Source organism: Hipposideros armiger, unplaced genomic scaffold, assembly GCF_001890085.2.
Source record: "Hipposideros armiger isolate ML-2016 unplaced genomic scaffold, ASM189008v1 scaffold_386, whole genome shotgun sequence".
NCBI lineage: Eukaryota > Metazoa > Chordata > Mammalia > Chiroptera > Hipposideridae > Hipposideros > Hipposideros armiger.
The window spans coordinates 1,342,597-1,360,720 of record NW_017731736.1 but is presented as its reverse complement, the minus strand read 5'-3'; the positions used below and the strand labels follow the sequence as shown (position 1 = coordinate 1,360,720).

At 33.9% G+C, this 18,124-nt stretch overlaps 1 protein-coding gene across 1 annotated transcript; it reads left to right on the top strand.

Annotated features, from left to right (window-relative positions):
* The first annotated feature begins 580 nt into the window (after window positions 1-580).
* On the top strand, window positions 581-7,143 carry ODAM (odontogenic, ameloblast associated). Its single transcript, XM_019663201.1, has 10 exons — window positions 581-631; window positions 720-761; window positions 1,324-1,371; window positions 1,924-2,157; window positions 2,592-2,639; window positions 4,498-4,602; window positions 5,355-5,402; window positions 6,204-6,272; window positions 6,714-6,875; window positions 7,114-7,143. Exons 1-10 carry the CDS (start codon window positions 581-583, stop codon window positions 7,141-7,143), a joined length of 837 nt encoding a protein of 278 aa, XP_019518746.1.
* The last annotated feature ends 10,981 nt before the right edge of the window (window positions 7,144-18,124 follow it).

The window sequence follows — 18,124 nt, the reverse complement described above, 5'->3', positions numbered from 1 at the left end:
ATTGTACTATAAATCAATTTTGCAGTTTAATTTTATAAACTTTTTCCCTGAATTGGAAAAATAATGACTCAGTTTCTTCATTTTAATACATTTTAACGTTACTAGACTTTTAGATGAAAATTATCTGGTATGGAACTTCTATAGTAAGATCTTTATTGCAGTATTTTTACTACTACATTAAATAGACATTAAAATTGTTTTCTTAATAAGGATCCAGTCATGGGCCTCCCATTGTCAGAAGGACTCACACCCTTCAGTGTAAAACAGTACAATGGATGAAGCCATCTCATCCATAACTCATTCAACTACATCATATGCCACCAAATGAGTTATTTAGTCAAGCTAAAACCATGAGCAAACAATTTTGGTTTTATAAGCAGCTGCTCTGGGAGAAAAGAATAATTTTTCTTATAGCTATTTATAAATATACTTTTTATTTTAAATCCTAATATATAAGCAAATACTATAACTTTCACCCAACTACCCTTCTGATTGAACGTCAGCAAATTTTTGTTATGATTTTACATGGTCTTTTTAAAGTTAAATTTCACAATTTATTTTCTAGATACTTCATCTGAAAATGAAAACCATAATTCTTTTGGGGCTACTAGGAGCCACGATGTCAGCCCCAGTAAGTGATTTCATGGTACAACTGAAGTTATTTTGTAAAACCTGTAACAAATCTTTTTACCGTTTTTTTTTGTTTGTTTGTTTTTTAGCTTATCCCACAGCACCTTTTGTCTGCAAGCCACAGCAACGAGGTTAGTTTAAAAACTTAAAACAATCTCTTTCTTTTTGTTTGTTTGTTTGTCTTTTTTAAAAACCCAAGGGTGGGTGTATGTGAGGGGGTGAAATTCAAAATCTAGCTAGAGACCATAAGATTCTTTGGTTCTTCAGTGCTCTTATATCCAAAGGCATTTCCAGTGTTCATCTTTGCTTTATATACCAGATTACTTCTAAAATATTATTAGCCTCCTTTGTTTGATTGTAAATTCTTTAAAGGCAATGACAGTATTTTGCATATCTTTTTATCCTAATAGCACTTAATACAGGTGTATATAAGTGTTTAAGAGCATGAAATGACTAACTAAACCACTGGAATGGACTCAAGTTGTACAATCTGACACACAGCAGGGAAGAGGTAGTTAAATTCCAACCTCTAATCACTGCTATTTAGTATAAGCTTAGTGAGAAAACATTTCACCTCTAACAGGAAACTATGATCAATCAGTTGTGACTTGTGCTGTACTTGTAGTAAACACTGTTATTAATAACTTTAGCATATGTATTAATCTTGTTTTTGTATTATATTTCCTTTTTTAGTTACTGCTGAATCTTAATAATGCTCAGCTTCAGCCACTACGGCTTCAGGTACCTCTACCGCAATAATTATTTTAAGAAGGTTTTTCTACTGCCCATTTCTTATTATGGTACTTTGTATGAGAACAAACATTTCTCATTTTTGAAATCTCACTTTTTAAAGTTATGAATCTGTCCTATACATTCTAATGACCATTGGAGACTAAAGTAAAACATATAATCTGATTAACACGTATTTATTGAGAAGTTGGTATATGCCAGGCACAGATTCTCACAACTATGAGATACTTAAATTAACTATTTTACATGAAGTCATACTCAGCTTACTGGTTAAAAAAAAAGATTTGAAACTAGTCTGGCAACTGCAGAAACTGTACTTTTTATCCCCCTCATTGTGCCCCATATTTCTCATGACCATTGGGAGTTGAGCATTGTTCGTATTATTTGCACAGCTCATAATGTGCCAAGATGCTGTCCTTTTTTTAGAATGTAACAATGAAAATATAGAAATTGTTTACATTTTGTCTCTTTCCTGCTCAGGATTTATTTTCAATTATTTCTAAAATGAAAGGGAAATATTTTCTTTCTTTTGTATCTTCCCAGGGTCCATTTAATTCATGGCTTGCTCCTTTCTCTGGGATTCTACAACAGCAACAACAAGCTCAAATTCCAGGACTCTCCCCATTCTCTTTATCAACTCTAGACCAGTTTGCCAGACTGTTCCCAAATCAGGTAACTTTCCCAGGACAGGCCAGTTTTGCACAAGGAACCCAGGTGGGACAACTGGACCCCTCACAGCCTCAAACACCACCGCAGACCCAACAAAGCCCAAATCACGTAAGTTGAGCCTCTTCCATTTTGTTGTTCAGAGGAGAGATAATGCACGTTGAATGTGAAAATATGAAGCAGCTTTGAAATAAGATAGGAGTTACTGAGCAAGAATTTTCTCACAATAGGTTTCTACCACCACTGGAAGTACTTCTGTATCTTCTTATTTCTAACATGAAAAATACCATTTAAATCAGCTATTGTAGGTTCACAGCCACAAATCAAAATTGTTAAAACATGCCTTGGAAAAGATAATTAGGGAAATTTCACCTTTAAAAGAAGACAATTTGCATTAACGATGGCACATATAACAGGTGACCTCTGTTGTCATAGAAGTCAGCTAGTAAAATTATAGATTTATATGGTTAGGTCTAAGAAAAACAGCTCTGGAATTTTAAATTAAAAAGTCAAGTACAACATTTTTATGATTCCTTTTTTGGCAGGTGATACCCTATGTGTTCTCATTCAAAATTCCTCAAGAGCAAGCACAGGTAAATAAATAGGATATCACCACTCCTATAGAGAGAAAGTACATACATTCTCGTTAAATGTTTTTTTTTGTTGTTGTTTGTTTGGGTTTTTTTTGCTTTTTTTAATATCTATAGCTCTGACTCCTACAGCAGGGCTATAAAAACCCATACAATGATATTACTGTCTGAATACTGCTATTGCTGGGCTGTCATCATTTGTTAATGTCAGATTCACTTAATAACTCCTGAAGAAAGGCTCCTAAGGTGAATCCCCAGGACCCCAGAGTTCCCAGAGCATTACTGTGTTGGGAATAAAGGAGCTCACTAAGCCCTAAGTTATGTCCTTTCTGCATCCTAAGTGCTGCCATTTGGGAAAAACTCAAAAGAAATACTAGGGGCTGACTCTGCCCAACCCTAATTTTTTTTCAGAGGGAAATGCATTGATAAAATATGATACGATGTGCAGATAAGAAACACTTTCCCATATTATTTGATAGTTATGCTCAAAACATTTTCAGGTTCCTGTATATTTTCAGCTTAATTCCACATTACAATCAAATGGTGGTTATGTTCATAAAATAGGAGAATCTTAAAAACAAATGTAAACTAGTAGAATCATTAGAGTAATATGGAAAACCCTCTCAGGATTAGGCTAATTAATTTTATAATATTCTGAGTTAAAGAAATAGGGACATAGATGAACTATACTATTCACCAGCAGAGTATTGACCACTCATAAAAAGCTCAATCACTTGACTCTACCGTAATTATAATTATTTAATTTTGTCTGAAAACAAAAATTACTTCTAGACATTATCTCATTGTATGCCATAGTATTTAGACAGTTAGACACATTACAGGTGGAATTACTTCATCTTAAGGATCAGGAAACGAAGTCTTAATGAGATTAAATTCCCAATCCTAATTGAAGTAAATAGCTGAGTTAAAATATAATTTTTCACCCTTCCTTTAACCACTAAACCAGTGGCTCTCCACCCTGGCTTGGATTAGAATCTTTAGTGGTAATTTTGAAAATTACATATGCCTGGGCCCTACCCACACCTAATGAATCAAAACCCCATGAGTAGCACCCAAATATGATTATCTGTTAAAACGCTCAATAGGTGATTTTGATTCAGAGCCAGGATGAAGAACCACTGCACAAAATGGATTTCTCAAACCATAGTTGTTGTTGTTGTTAATTCTTATGTCTAATATAGTCTCTTATTTAGTAATACCCACAAAACAGCATATAAAACTATGTAGGTACTATGATCCCCATTTTCTATAAAAACATATGCATATATACACACAGATATAAGTGGAAGCCAATACATGATAATGTAGGTGGTGAAGTTGCAGGTCACTTTATTTGTTCCTTGTCTCTGGATTTTCAAAATATTCTAAAATCTATATGGATTGTTTTAATGAAATTTCAATTATTAAAGGCAATTTAATTCTTGACATTTCATTCATTATGGTAGGATTTCTAATACCATGTCATGCAGAATAACGATTCTCAAAAAATATAGAGGAACTGTTGTATAGGCTATCCTCGTCTTAGATATATGCAAAGTGCTTTGTATATAAAGTCTAAAATTTGTATATAAAGTCCAAGATGCCCCTTTTAAAAAGCATGTTCTTTAGTTGAACCCACTACTTTCTAAATTCATTTGACAAACAACCTTGAAACAAAGTTCAGTTCATGTGCAATATAAGTTGTTTCTAAAGTTTGGGAAGGACTGCTTTATGCATTCTTTTGTTCATAAAATTGCTAGATATATATCAGCTGTAAAATAATTTTGACATTAGAAAAAAATTTTTAAAGGCCTATGTTGATTCAAAGGAAGCTCTTACAAACATTTCTGTCTACAAATAGATGCTTCAATACTATCCGGTTTACATGCTCCTACCCTGGGAACAACCTCAGCAAACAGTAACACAGTCACCTCCACAAACAGGACAGCAGCAATTTGAGGAGCAGGTACTGCAAGTGTTTGATTTTAATCTGATTAGTTCCATGTAAGAAAAGAGAGAAGAAGGTACATTTCCAGAGGAGAAAATATCTGAGTATGTTTAGTGCAAAAACTCAATAGTTTGAACTGCTGGTCATAAAAGGATGCAGTGCTTTCTCTTAACATATCACTAATTTGGAAATGCTCTAAGGCTGGATTTTTAAAGAATGAAATCAATTAGCATAATAACCTCAAGATCTATCCATGTTGTCGCAAATGGCACTATTTCATCTTTTCTTATGACAGAACAGTATTCCATTGTAAGTCAGACAGAAAAAGTCAAGAACCATATGATTTTACTGATATGTGGGATATAAAACTGGAAGCTACAAAGGAACAAGACAAACAGACAAAAAACCAAAAACTCATAGACACAGATAGCAATTTACTGGTTACCAGATGGTAAGTGGGGAGGAGAGTGGTAGAATAGGGTAGATGGGATCAAATATATGGTGATGGAAGGAGAACTGACTCTGGGCGGTGAACATACAATGTGATATATAGATGATGTATTACAGAATTGTACACCTGAAACCTATGTAACTTTACTAACCATTGAAACCCCAATAAACTTTAATTAAAAAAAAGAGAAGATATGAACTATCAAGAAAGCATTTGATATAATATAGTATGTATACATGCTTTTATGTAATCATTTATTACAAAATTATGACAAAAATCATCATAGAAATTCTAATGTATGTTTTCAAAAATCTGACAGATACCATTCTATACTCAATTTGGATATATTCCACAACAAACAGAACCTGTAAGTAAATGCATACTTTTCTATTAGAAAAAAAAACAAACTTTTGAAACTTCTTGCTGCATAACCTAATAAATCTATCGGTGCCATTCAGCCCAAAACCACCCCACCAAGAACAGATTCCTGGTTGAACAAAGTTGGATTCATCCACTCATTGCAATGAGGGACAACACACACCATAAGGAACTGTGGGGTGTCTTAATAGGGAGGTATTAAAATTACATCTTATAGGATCTGGGCTTGTGTCAGGAAATTTTGGGGCAAGTTCAAAGAGTGATGATTTACCCTGGATTGGGTGTTCTCAAAACATCAGGGAGGGGTAGTTCTATGATTGGGTAACTTAATGATTCTTACTAAGAACGATGGAGCAAGGCAATACTGTGATTGGTAGAGAAGCAAGAGTTACTCAGATTAGCCAGGATATGAGGATGTCTGGTATTTTCGTGGCTCGTACCATGATATTGCTTTAGACAAGATTACAAAGTGGTCTTGTTTTTGTCGCACCTCATTATGTTTACAGGCGAACTTGTCTGATATTGGTGTTCTGTAGGGTTGTTAATGTTCAATAGAAATCCAGGCCCTAACAGAGAATATCAGGCAAGCTCCTGACAACACAAGCAGAGCTGTTGTATCAGGCCAGTTTCCCTGTGTCAAGAGCTGTTTTTCTCTTTCTTAAATGTAAATGATTGTTTTTGTTTCTAAGAAACTATTTTAAGAAGTTGAGAAGTGTTTAAGTGTCCTGGGTACAAAACAATATTTTTATAGATTAATGATTTAAACTTTTAAAACTTTCTAATTTTTTAGGTTATACCAGGAAAGCAACAACTAACATTTGATACCTTCATAGGCACAGTTCCTGAAACTGGAGCGATGGTAAGATTCCTTACCACATATTGCTAGGTACTAGAAATCAGCAACTGACAACCTCCAGTTTTCTGAACTATTGTTCATTTAATGAAAACTTTATTATTATTATTCCATCAATGATTACAGAAGATTACATCTTCTCCCTGTAATTTTTTGCCAGTGGAATTTAATTCACTCAGTTCATCAAATATTTCCTGAGGGACTACTATATGTCAGATACTCTCCTAGGTACACTCATTTAAAATCAGGTATTAAGAGACATCCACATTTCCGGGTATATAGGCGTAGCCTCTCTAAAGGATAGGTCATAATCTAGAAAATACTAAAGGTATTTACTTCTTAAATAAATTTGTTGTCTTGCATCTCAATCCTGTTGCTTTATATTCTTCCAATTTGACCTTGCGCTTGAACCTGTAACCACTTTATTTTCTTCCTCATTCTCTATAGCCAGCAGGAGGAGTGATACCATATTTACAAAAAGAAATGATAAACTTTAGGCCTGCCAGTGGAGGAATTTTCATTCCTTCAACTTCACAAAAACCCAGCACAACAAGTATTTTTGCTTCTGATATAGACCCAACTATTACCCCAGAGCTCATGGAAGAGAAGGTAGAGTAATTAAAGATTTATTATATGTAAGAAATTATTGTCTAATAGAAAATATAAAGTTAGTGCTTAATTTATAGGACTTAGTTATGGAAATAATGTGAGAGTTAATGATACAGTAGAATATATGGTCTTAACCTTGAATGGGGAGGCCAATAATTGCTTAGTGATAATCAATTAATCAGAATAGAATTAATTTTAATTTAATAAGAGCTTCTTACGAATGTCCTTTTCTCAATAGGCCAAGACTGGTAGCCTAAAGGAACCATAAGACGTTGTCCTAATCACTCAGAATTTTTGGTAGGTATTTGACAAGAGGGATGCATTAAGTACCATGACATATACTAAATTAAAAGAGAAAAGAAAGAAAAAGAAACCACCAGGGGATTTAATGAAGATACCTTATCAAAATGAAAAGAAAAAGTTAGTGCTTATATATTTCTATAAAACTAATAATAATTATGGGATTCAGCAATTTTTTAAAATTCAAAATAAATTTTTGAGAATCATGTCTACCTATGCCATAACTTGTTATAAGCTCTGAAAACACAACTAGTAAATATACTAGGTTTATGTAAAAGATATTCTACAGACACTATAAACAGAGTCAGTTCTCCCAAATCATTACTTCACATTGCAAAGTGCAAGTTGTAATGCCAACACATTTGTATTAGATTGGAATAAGATAAAGTCTCAAAGTGATAAAAAAAAATTACACAATCACATGGAAATTTAAAATTCCATGACTTTTATGTCAAATAATACCTTAATTACCCGTACCAATAGGCTTGGTTGGGTGTCAGGCCAATGGGTGTTTGATAGGAGGATAGGCTGGCATGGCACCAAAAAGTAAAAGATACACACTAAAAAGCAAACAATTTTGCCAGAAAGGAAAACTAAAAGGCAAAGTTTATTCAAATCTCCTCCTTGCTGCCTATGAGTCTCTTCTGATTCCAACTTCTATGAAAATGAATACTCAGCATTCTTCAGATGAAAATAAGTCTATAAAAATACAACCAGAAGTGAATAGTGTTAGTACCTTTTTAGAAAGGTCTCTCCTGTAATGTAACATTTTGTACAATGCAATTCAAGTTATTTAATCAGAAGTATTAAAGGGATTTCAGTATAGTGTGACCTACACTCTACATGACATTAATGCCAGAAAAAGTAAAGTTTTCCATTTCTTTACTAAGCAATTTATTGTAGAATATATCTAGGAAATTTTACACAAAATAGTCTAATGGTACTAACATGTTGTTCTATTTTATTTTTCAGAGAAAAAGTCATGGTGGTGCCTCGGATATCATTTTAGGCTATTTGTTCCCTCAATGCTAATATTAGTTCTTTGAAATATATAAAGTATCTTGGCTTTTCTCTTGAATTTCTTTTAATGTCTAAATAGTTTTGCACTAGAAAAATAATACAATCATTTAGTAAGTCCTATCTTTATAAAGTTATATTTCTTTTCAAAAACTCTATTATTGCATAATCTGGAAAGTAGCAATGATAAGAATAAAGCTAATATCACTGAATCAATTGGATAATTGTATTAATAAAGGATGGTTCTGGAAAATGATGTAATTGATGAGAATAAAGATATATGTTATTGGATTTCTGAGTGTGATGATTGGGACTGGTGAACTAATGTATCTAACTTTGACATATTATCTCATTATTTCACCCAGGCCCATTCAGCTAGATTCCTTCTTATGCACTCTCCCTTAGAATTAAAATTATTTGGTAGCAGATATCATGAAGTGCATGCTCCCAGTATGACACAACTACACAGAGAGATGGCTGTCCTCACCCAAAAGGATAGATCCCTTGGAAGATGTATGCTGGGGAGGCAATATTCTGTAAATAATAGGGCTTTGGTTTTGGATTTCAGTCTGGTTTTGAACCTTCAGCAAGTCACCTATCCTGAGTTGAGATAACCATATCTACCTTTTAGAATTTCTGAAATTACTACATGAAATAACACAAGTAAGATACCTGGCTCAAACAAAGTACTCAGAAAATGTTAATTTTCCCCTTTCATTTGTGATTATGGGAGTCCTTTTTACTTATTTTCTTAGCTTTGGACCTTCAGCTGAAAGTCTGAGAAAACTGACTTTCAATATACTTTACCATATTTGTATGTAGATGTATTAATATGTTTATGTGTGTGAATGTATATATATGAAAAGAAAACTGAATGAGTGAGTGAATGAGTATGTATTAGGTGGTTTCAAACAAATTTGGTTAGTATTCTATGCTTTAAAGTTGATCACAATTCATAGGTTTTCCAGCATTTAGTAATGTTATGACTGGAATTTACTACTTACCCTATGAAAGAGTAACCCACTAAACACTTATTCTAACTTTATTTTATACTTTGTCCTTTTCCCCTAAATTGGTGAGTTGAATGAATGTAATTGACTGACCTCTTAATACTGGACATGATATAGGAAGTCAAACACCAAGCTATCTGATAAAATGTAGGTATTCTGAACTTAAGAATATCATGTCCCAAAATTCCAAGAGTTCACAAGGTCATTGAGGAAAATTACACAAGGTAATTCATGCTGAGTTCTTCGAATATATTCTGGAACACAGCAAGTATTCAACTTTTCTCTTTAAGGAGGAAGAAAAAGGGGATGGTCAAAAATTAAAGTGAGATATGAGTATAACATAGTTATTTTGTCCGAGGGTACAGTGAAGAGAAGTGAACTCAGGGAAAACTGCAAAACTCTAAGTATCAAGTTATAATCAAATCAAGACTTTGGTAATATTAGGGGTTATAATAATAAATACTTCCAAAAACATGGGGATATATTAATACAATATTATTATAACACATAAAACCATAAAGTGGATAAGTACTACACAAAAAATGCAATAATAAAAATTGAGAAATTACTTCAAGAATAAATATTTTGATAAAAACATTAATATTAAACTAAGCATGCTGAATTTATTTCTTTATTCCAGGCAATATTAACAGGACCTTATGACTGTGGATAGTTTTAACAGATCCAATTTAGTGACAACTAAAAAAATAAATTCCGTAATCTCTGTTTAGGATCCAATCTGTTTCAGGAAGATGAAGATATTAAGTCATAAGGTGTTCTTGAGCAACAACTATGTGAAAACTTGAATACTATAATTACTATCCATGAGATATTCTGTTTTCAAAATATTTTATAAAAGAGCTTTAAACTCTATCATTTCTGTTACCAAAGTTAGGAAGGCAAGAGTGTATAGTTTATGAAAATATCACCAGAATACATGCAAAGAACTAGGTTTTGTTTATTTGTTTCAAGCCTGGCTTTCTTTCTCAGGCCAGTAGAAGAAAGGTGAAGCAGAAAAAGGGGCTCAATTTTGGACAGGGTTGACCAGAAAAATTCTTTGTAGAATAATTTCTTTAAAATCAGCTTTGCTTAGATTTGATAATCCACAATATAGATTGAAAATTTTCCCTCCCAACCTTCTACATGGGGTGCTCCCTAGCTAAATGGATTATAACAGCATTAGTTCAAGACTGAAATATAGAATCCATGTATGAACTCACCTCCAACTTTACACCCAAATCCAATCTATTATCATAATTTAGTAGCATTTTTATTTTATTTTTTATTTCTTTTATTATTATTAGCTTCAGGTGTACAAAACAACATAGTGATTAGACATTTACACCCCTCACAGACTGATAACCCCAACAAGTCTACTGCCCATCTGACACTCTAGCAGCATTTTTAGATGCATAGACTTAAAGTGTGTAGTGTGATGTGTTATATATATACAAAATAGCTAATATTTGCATATATTATAGTTCATCTACTGGGGGATCATATTGATCTTGTGGAGGCTTTTATTTACTTATTTGTATAATCAAATATTTCAGTTTTGTCCTTGGTGCTAGGGCAAAACTAAGTCCTATCAACATGGTCTTTCCACCTATGAGCCTTCACTTCTGGCCTGTGGTGTTTATCAAGCTCCTCTAAATTGATGGAACTCTAATTCCAAACTCAGCCTCCAAAGCAACAGGAAGTTGCTGAAATCTCTGCTCTTTCAACTTTTCAGCTATTGCTTTCCCCTGGGATCCTTGATATCTTGCTTTGCATATGCATATGCATAGTCAGCCAAGGATTTGAGGAGTTTATACACAGATTTTGAGGTTCCCACCTCAGAAGTTCCTTCCATTATGGGACTTTACCCCTCTGGCATCCCCAAACTTCCTCTGATGTCTCAGAAACTGTGACTTCCTTATTGAGGTCTAGCTGCAGATGGGGAATGCCTATAAAAGAAAGGTGATATAAATGTAGATTTAACCTTTATTGCAAGAGTCTAATTTTCTTAAGTTTCTACCTGCTTTTGGTCACTCTCCAATGCCTTCCAGCTGTTTTATTTTTTTTTTCTTCTTCATATTATGCCCAGAGCTTATAATTGTTATTAGCAGGAGCTTTAATTCAATATAAACTTTTCTGTCAATAACAGAAGCTGGAAGTCTATATTATGAAGATTTTCTGTCATAAATGTTTTTTTAATCTCTTTTATCTTCACTCTCTCTACCCTCTGAAGAACATGCTCAACTCTTATAAAGATTAATAAACAACCACTTCCACATTTGTTCCCCTAGAAATAGAGTGGTCATTCAAATATGGAACCCTGATCATTTTACTCCCCTGCTTAAAACCATGCAATGCCTTAGTTTCTGCTTAAATTCCAAACTCTGTTAATTGGCTTAAAAGGTTCATATTACTTGGTTCTCCTGGTACATTTGGCATAAACACATTGATCACTACATTCCAGCCAAAGTAAAGTCCTTTACATTTTATAGAATATGCCATGAACCCCTGAACCTAAAATGTCACATTCTGTTCCCTCTGCCTGGAACATTATTCCTTCTTCTCTTCATTTGACTAATATCATATTACTTCTTAGGTCTTTACTTTTTCTTGTATACTTCTCATAGACCATTTATATTAGGCTGGGGTCCCTGTTCTGTATTTCTCCAGTGCCCATACTCCCTTAATCGTTTCACTTATAAATGCTATTGTTATTTTTCTTTATTTTGTCTAATAAGGTGTAAGCTATAGGAAGGCATGGATAGTGCCTTCTCTAATCAGCATTATACAGTGACTTGAATAGTGCCTGATCTCTAATTAAAGCACAATAAATGCTTAATATATTAATAAATTAATGAGTAAAACCTACTTCAAATACAACCTGGCTCTCTCCAACAATAATTTCACAAATAGCAAGGGCCAAAGCTGACCAGTCCTGTTTACTAATCCTCCTATGTCTTAAATCATAAGACATGAAAATACTACCAATACACTTGGTAGAAAATTCCATTAAGAATTTTGTATATTTGATATATCTTAAAAACAAGCAACTTTTAATATTTGCCTTCTAAGATGTCCAATTATTATAAAAAATGTTTTTTTGGCTGCTCCAAAACTTTCCTCTTCCAAATCAAAATGTATCATCTTTTGGAATATATAGTTATTATTTCAAGTACCTGTACACAAAATTAAAAGACTATCTTTATTATATATTATATCCTTTTGATCTTAGACGCCTAACTTTCTAAGCCAAATTTTCCTTATCTATAAAATAGGAATAACCGCATAGCTTATTCCATAGGGTTATTGTGAATTCATATCATGTATTTCATGTAAAGAATTTGTCAGCTTCTGGCATATAAGTATTTTGATAATGTTGCCTTAAATAATATAAAGCTAATAGAACATGTTCTAATTATGTGGATCCTTTAGGATTTAATATAACTAGCAATCTTTATTAAATACAGAAATCTTACATTTTGATAATTCAAAGGTAAAAATAAAAGAAGAAAAAACTTGAAACTCTGGATCATGAACATGGAGAAGATCAAATACATACGTGAAGGAGACCCTCTTCAATTTCAAGACCTTGAGTTTTTTTGTTTGTTTGTTTTTTTAGCTGAGCCATCCTGCTACCTGTTGGCAGCTCAGCGGCTGCTCAGCGGCTGCTCAGCTCGGGCTGGACTCGAACTGCTGTTGCTCAGAGCTCAGACTCTTGAGTGAGCTCTTAACCAACTGAGCCACTCGGCCGGCCCATCTCAAGACCTTGAGTTTTAACATACTGTCATACAGAAAACATTTTTATTTAAATTGTTAAAGCTTTGAGGCAAACAGGAAAACTGTTGTTACTGCTATTTTACTGCTGAATAACTGGGTGGTTATAAAAGGTTAAGGGATTCATCTAAAGTAAATAGAGGAGTATGATTCAGACCCCAATGCATGACTCTACAGGGCATTTTCTTAACTTCTGTCCGAGGAGCAAGCATCAGGGGAAAATGTCTACTCAGGAGGAACCACAGAAAGAGTCTACAAAGCTCTGTGCAACAGAGCAATTTGGGGTAGCAGTTCTATAAACCATGTTTTATATCAAAATATTAGTTTCTATTCAAACATTTTAGAAAAAAATGTAAAGTGCATAGGAGGAGGTCATTAATATTTTAATGTTTTGTATTTACAATTTTTAGTTGGAATTTGAGAAAAACAAACATTTTGCAGAAGGAAAGGGAAGTTTTGGAATGGGCTGCATAAGCTACCTGTACATATATCAAATATGGCAATTTCCATCATTTGAGCCACATGAAAAATTTCAAATTATCAATGGAATTTGGTATAAAATTTAAATTATGCTGATAAAATGATGTCTCATAAGTGTGGGGAACAGATAATAACAGCGCTTCTCAATAAACAGGGCCTTTTGGCTTTAAGCTATTGCATAACTGATAAAGAGCACCAGGAAATATCTGAAGCAATTTCTGAAGAGCCTAATTTGTTTACGCAATAAGTATTTATTAAGAACATACTTACTGCCACTAAAAGCCACGCCCATTCCAGGGACATGGGTCTCTCTGGCCATGACTCTGGCACTTGCTGGTGCTTACTCCAGGCATGAGAACTCTATGATCACTTTCCTTTTTAACAGGTAGGGTCAAGTGTGCCATGGAGATTGGGGAATTGACAACTACTTAGATTCTAGAACATGGCAACATGGGATTCTAATTCTTTTGTAGGAATCCACAGTCACTAAAATCACTTCTAGTTGAATATATAACATTTTCAGAGGCTTTGAAGAGAATTCAGAGATTTGTCTATATCCATTCTCTTAGAAGAAAGATGTCACAGACTTTTTTAAATAAGAAAATTCCTCCTTAGTATTGACATGTATTCAAGCCTATTGAAGGTTAGATCATATCTCATGGTTTTCAATTCACACATACACACAAAAAGAGTGAAAATGCCTAAAGAATGTGTACATATTGAATTTCTAAAACTTTGTCAGCCACAAGATGTGGAACAAAATATTTCTGCTCTCTTATTGAAGTAATAGTTAATCCACAGCTAAGTCTTCCCTTAGTATGGCTTAAAATGTGTATTTCCGTATACTAATTCTAATCCTTTAATGAGAATAAGCCTATGGTCTTTAAAAAATATTAATTGCTAATCCTGTTCCCACAGGTATTCTCATCCCTGCTTACCACCCAGTCTGAGAGTACTATAATTGCAAGAGTATAAATGAAGTCATCTAACCAACTCTACTGGCCACACAAAAATCCCCTCAGCTACACCCCACCCTGTGGTCACTCAACCTCTCCTTGAATATCTGGAGAGATAGGTGTTTTTAACTTTTTTTGTTTGTTTGTTAGTTTCAGGTGTACAGAACAATGCAATAGTTATCCTTTTCACCCTCACAAAGTAACAACCCCCCTCCTCCCATGTACTGCCCTCCTACCCCCGATATCATGCTTATCTATTACAATTCCATTGATTCCATTCCCACTCTCTACTCCATGTCCCATGACTATATGTATATATAATTATAGTTGGCATACAATATTATTCAACATCAGCTTCAGAAATACAGTGCGGTGGTCAGGCCTCTTCACCCACTATGAAGTGGTCTCCCCAACAGGACATGAGTCCATCTGGCCCCCTAAGAAATATTTACAACATTATTGATTATATTCCTCAGACTGTCTTTTTCTATCCCTGAGGCCATATTGTAATTACCAATTTGTATTGTCTCATCCCTTCCCCTTCTCCTTCATCCACACCGCCTCCCCACTAACAACCCTCAGTTCTTCCTCTGTGTCTCTGAGACTATCTCCATCCACTTCTCCCATCCATTCAGTTCCTTAGAATCCACGTATAAGTGAGATCATATGATATTTGTCTTTCGCTGACTGACTTATTTCACTTAGCATAATGTTCTCTAGTTCCATCCATATTGTTGCAAATGGTACTATTTCCTTCTTCTTTATAGGGTGTTTTAAACTTTTAAAAAGTTTTTCCTTACAGATTATTTTTAATATCTTGAAATGCTAACTTTCATTTCTGCCATCTGTGTCCCCCAAAACAAACCTAAGTCCTATTTCATATGATAGCCTGCCCAGCTTCTGAAGACCACTCATGGCCTCATTCTGGACAAAACATCCTGGTTGCGTTTCTTGGGTTACCGTTGTGTTTTGAAGAACAAACACATGGGGAAGACTTTACAGAAGTCTATTGTATCTATAATTTTTATTCTGTTAGACCAGGGTGTTTTCTGTTATTACATTCTAGCCATTTGAACTAAGATTAACACAAGAAAGTAATAGCAGCTCTGTTTCCTGAATTCAGCCAGAATTACAACTTATGAGACAGTGCTTGGTGGATTATGTGAAGGGTGAAGTTAAATCACCAACCACAAAGAATAATTCCTCCCTCCTGATACTGCTTGGTTTCAAAATTCCCCTACTTATATTCAGATGTAACTAACATATTAGGTAAGCCCCGATCCAGTTCCAATTACTATGTAAGGTGCTTTCATGTGCTTTTGTATTCACTGAGGAATGTAATTATCTGAGGAATCCAGAGGATTTGTGGCAGAAAGAGGTCTGATTTACTCAAAGCTGAAGATTTGATACTGACAAAACCATCATTTAGGAAATCAGACGCCATGATGAGTACTTTTATACATTTCATTTCACTTAATTCTCAATTCCAGAAATAATTATCTTTAGCCTCACTTTAAAGATTGAAAAACTGAGTCTCAGAGACTTTGACTTGCCCACTTAACAGCTAATAAAGAAGGCAATCTAAAAGCCTAAATATAGATCAGTCACATCTAGAGCTCTTCCTTTCATTTAGCTGGGAGATATCCATTATCAACTTCATTTTTCCTGCTGCCTCTTGATAGCTAGACTTTCAGTAACAGGATAACCACAGCTTTATGTAATGTGCTAGCTTAATTAGTACTATCTCTGGGCTAACACAAATGGAAACCATAGATTAGGAAAGCAAAGAGATCTTATTAGAAAGAAACTAACAATAAAAAAAATTAATTAAAAAAAAAGACATATACTGTATGATCTCGCTTATCTGTGAAATCTAAAAAAAAAGCTCATAGAAATGGAAAGTAGATTGATGGTTGCCTGCCAGTGGGGGAAATGGGTGATGGTGGTCAAAGAGTACAAACTTCCTGTTTTAAAATTAATAAGTTCTGGGGACCTAATGTATAGCATTGTGACTGTAGTTACTACTGTATTGTATACCTGAAAGTTGCTGAGAGAGTTAGATCTTACGTGTTCTCACCACACATACACAAAAAGGTAACTATGTGAAGTGATGGATGTGTTAACCAACCTTATAGTTGCACTCATTTCACAATACTATACATGTAACAAGCCATTACATTGTACCTGAATTTACCCAATGTTATATGTCAAATATATCTCAATAAAGCTGGAAAAATATTATATATTTTAAAAGTTTAATAAATGAAACTTATTTTTTTAAAAACCCTGTTTCAGTTGTGTATGTGTGCATGTATATATACTCAGTTATGACATAACATGCATTTTTTTTTTAACCATGAGTTGCATGTTAAAAGGTTTGAAAGCCACTTTAGAAGCTTATGAGGAAGATGATTTGGAGGAGAATAATGGAGACAGGAAATCTTATTAAGCAGCTATTGTAAACGAATTAGAAACTAAATGAAGGAAATGATAATGAGGATGAAAGAGACTGATACAGGAATATACAATAAGGGAAAACTTAATTACTATTAGATGCCGAAGGACAGGGACAAGGAACGTATAAGGTGAATCTCAGAATTTCTGACTTGGAAGAATGTGTGATTAATGACCATCAGCTGAGGGATTAAATAAAAGTGAGGAGCAGATTTGGAAGGAAAAATAATAAGTTCAGTTTTGAATTGTACCCATTAGACAAACATCTAAATGATAGACACAGTTGGATAAAGACTTTGAGCTGAAGGCATAAGTTAGGGAGTCAGAATAGATTTTATTATTCAGAGTAAGTGTAAACTAAAAAGATAAGAGGTCATATACAATGACTTGAGAAGAAAGAATCAGCAAAGACTTAAGGTTATGATCAGAAAAGTAGAAAAAGAACAAGAGAGAGTGGTTTTAACAAGCCAAGGTAAAGAAAGATAAGTTTCCAGATGGGTGGAGTCACAACTATTAAATGCCAAGAAATGTCAATAACATGAGGACAGAAAAGCATTTATGGTTTTCACAATTAAGTGGTAATGGAAAGCTTGTGTTAGGACACTCAGATAAGTAGAAGAAATTAAAACACAGGTTTTAAGATAAAAAAAAGTGAATAATTTGTTATATACACATGCATGTGCGTGCACGTGCACACACACACACACACACACACACACACACACACACAATTTAGTATCCTTAGTTCTGGAGAAATCTACTCTAACCCTATATCGGTCAAAATAAAAAGCAATATACAACATAATATTAGGTATTACAAATTAGGTTTCCACTTTGGAACAGTTTTATTTAAATCAATGAGATAAGAATACATGTTCAGTTACAGATAAAGAAAGTTTAGTGTTTCTCTGGGTTTGTACAGATTTTTCTAACTTTCTGCTATAGTGACAATATAAGGCACTAATTAAGAGTGTAGGTTTTGGAACTCAATTGTTGGTGTTTAATACTCCTTGACCTGTCACTAGCATTCTCTACTTTTCAGTCTCTTTATCTATAAAATGGGGATGATGTTGATATTAATACATTGCTCTTAGGGTTGCTTGTTTTGAGGATTCAATGATGTAATACATATAAAGCGCTTAGGCATGTATGTGTGCTTAAGCATGTAAAGTACTCAAGAAATGTAAGCTGTTATTATTTTTCTAGGTTCTCTTGAGAAATAATTCCTAGAAAGGATACATGGAAAAGGAAATTTATTCAT

What these genes read in the sequence shown, in the direction of transcription:
- ODAM (XM_019663201.1), top strand. Translation starts at nt 581, where the DNA reads ATGAAAACCATAATTCTTTTGGGGCTACTAGGAGCCACGATGTCAGCC. An exon ending in TTCAGCCACTACGGCTTCAG is followed by an intron (nt 1,372 to 1,923) that starts GTACCTCTACCG and finishes GTATCTTCCCAG; the next exon opens with GGTCCATTTAATTCATGGCT. An exon ending in CCCAACAAAGCCCAAATCAC is followed by an intron (nt 2,158 to 2,591) that starts GTAAGTTGAGCC and finishes CTTTTTTGGCAG; the next exon opens with GTGATACCCTATGTGTTCTC.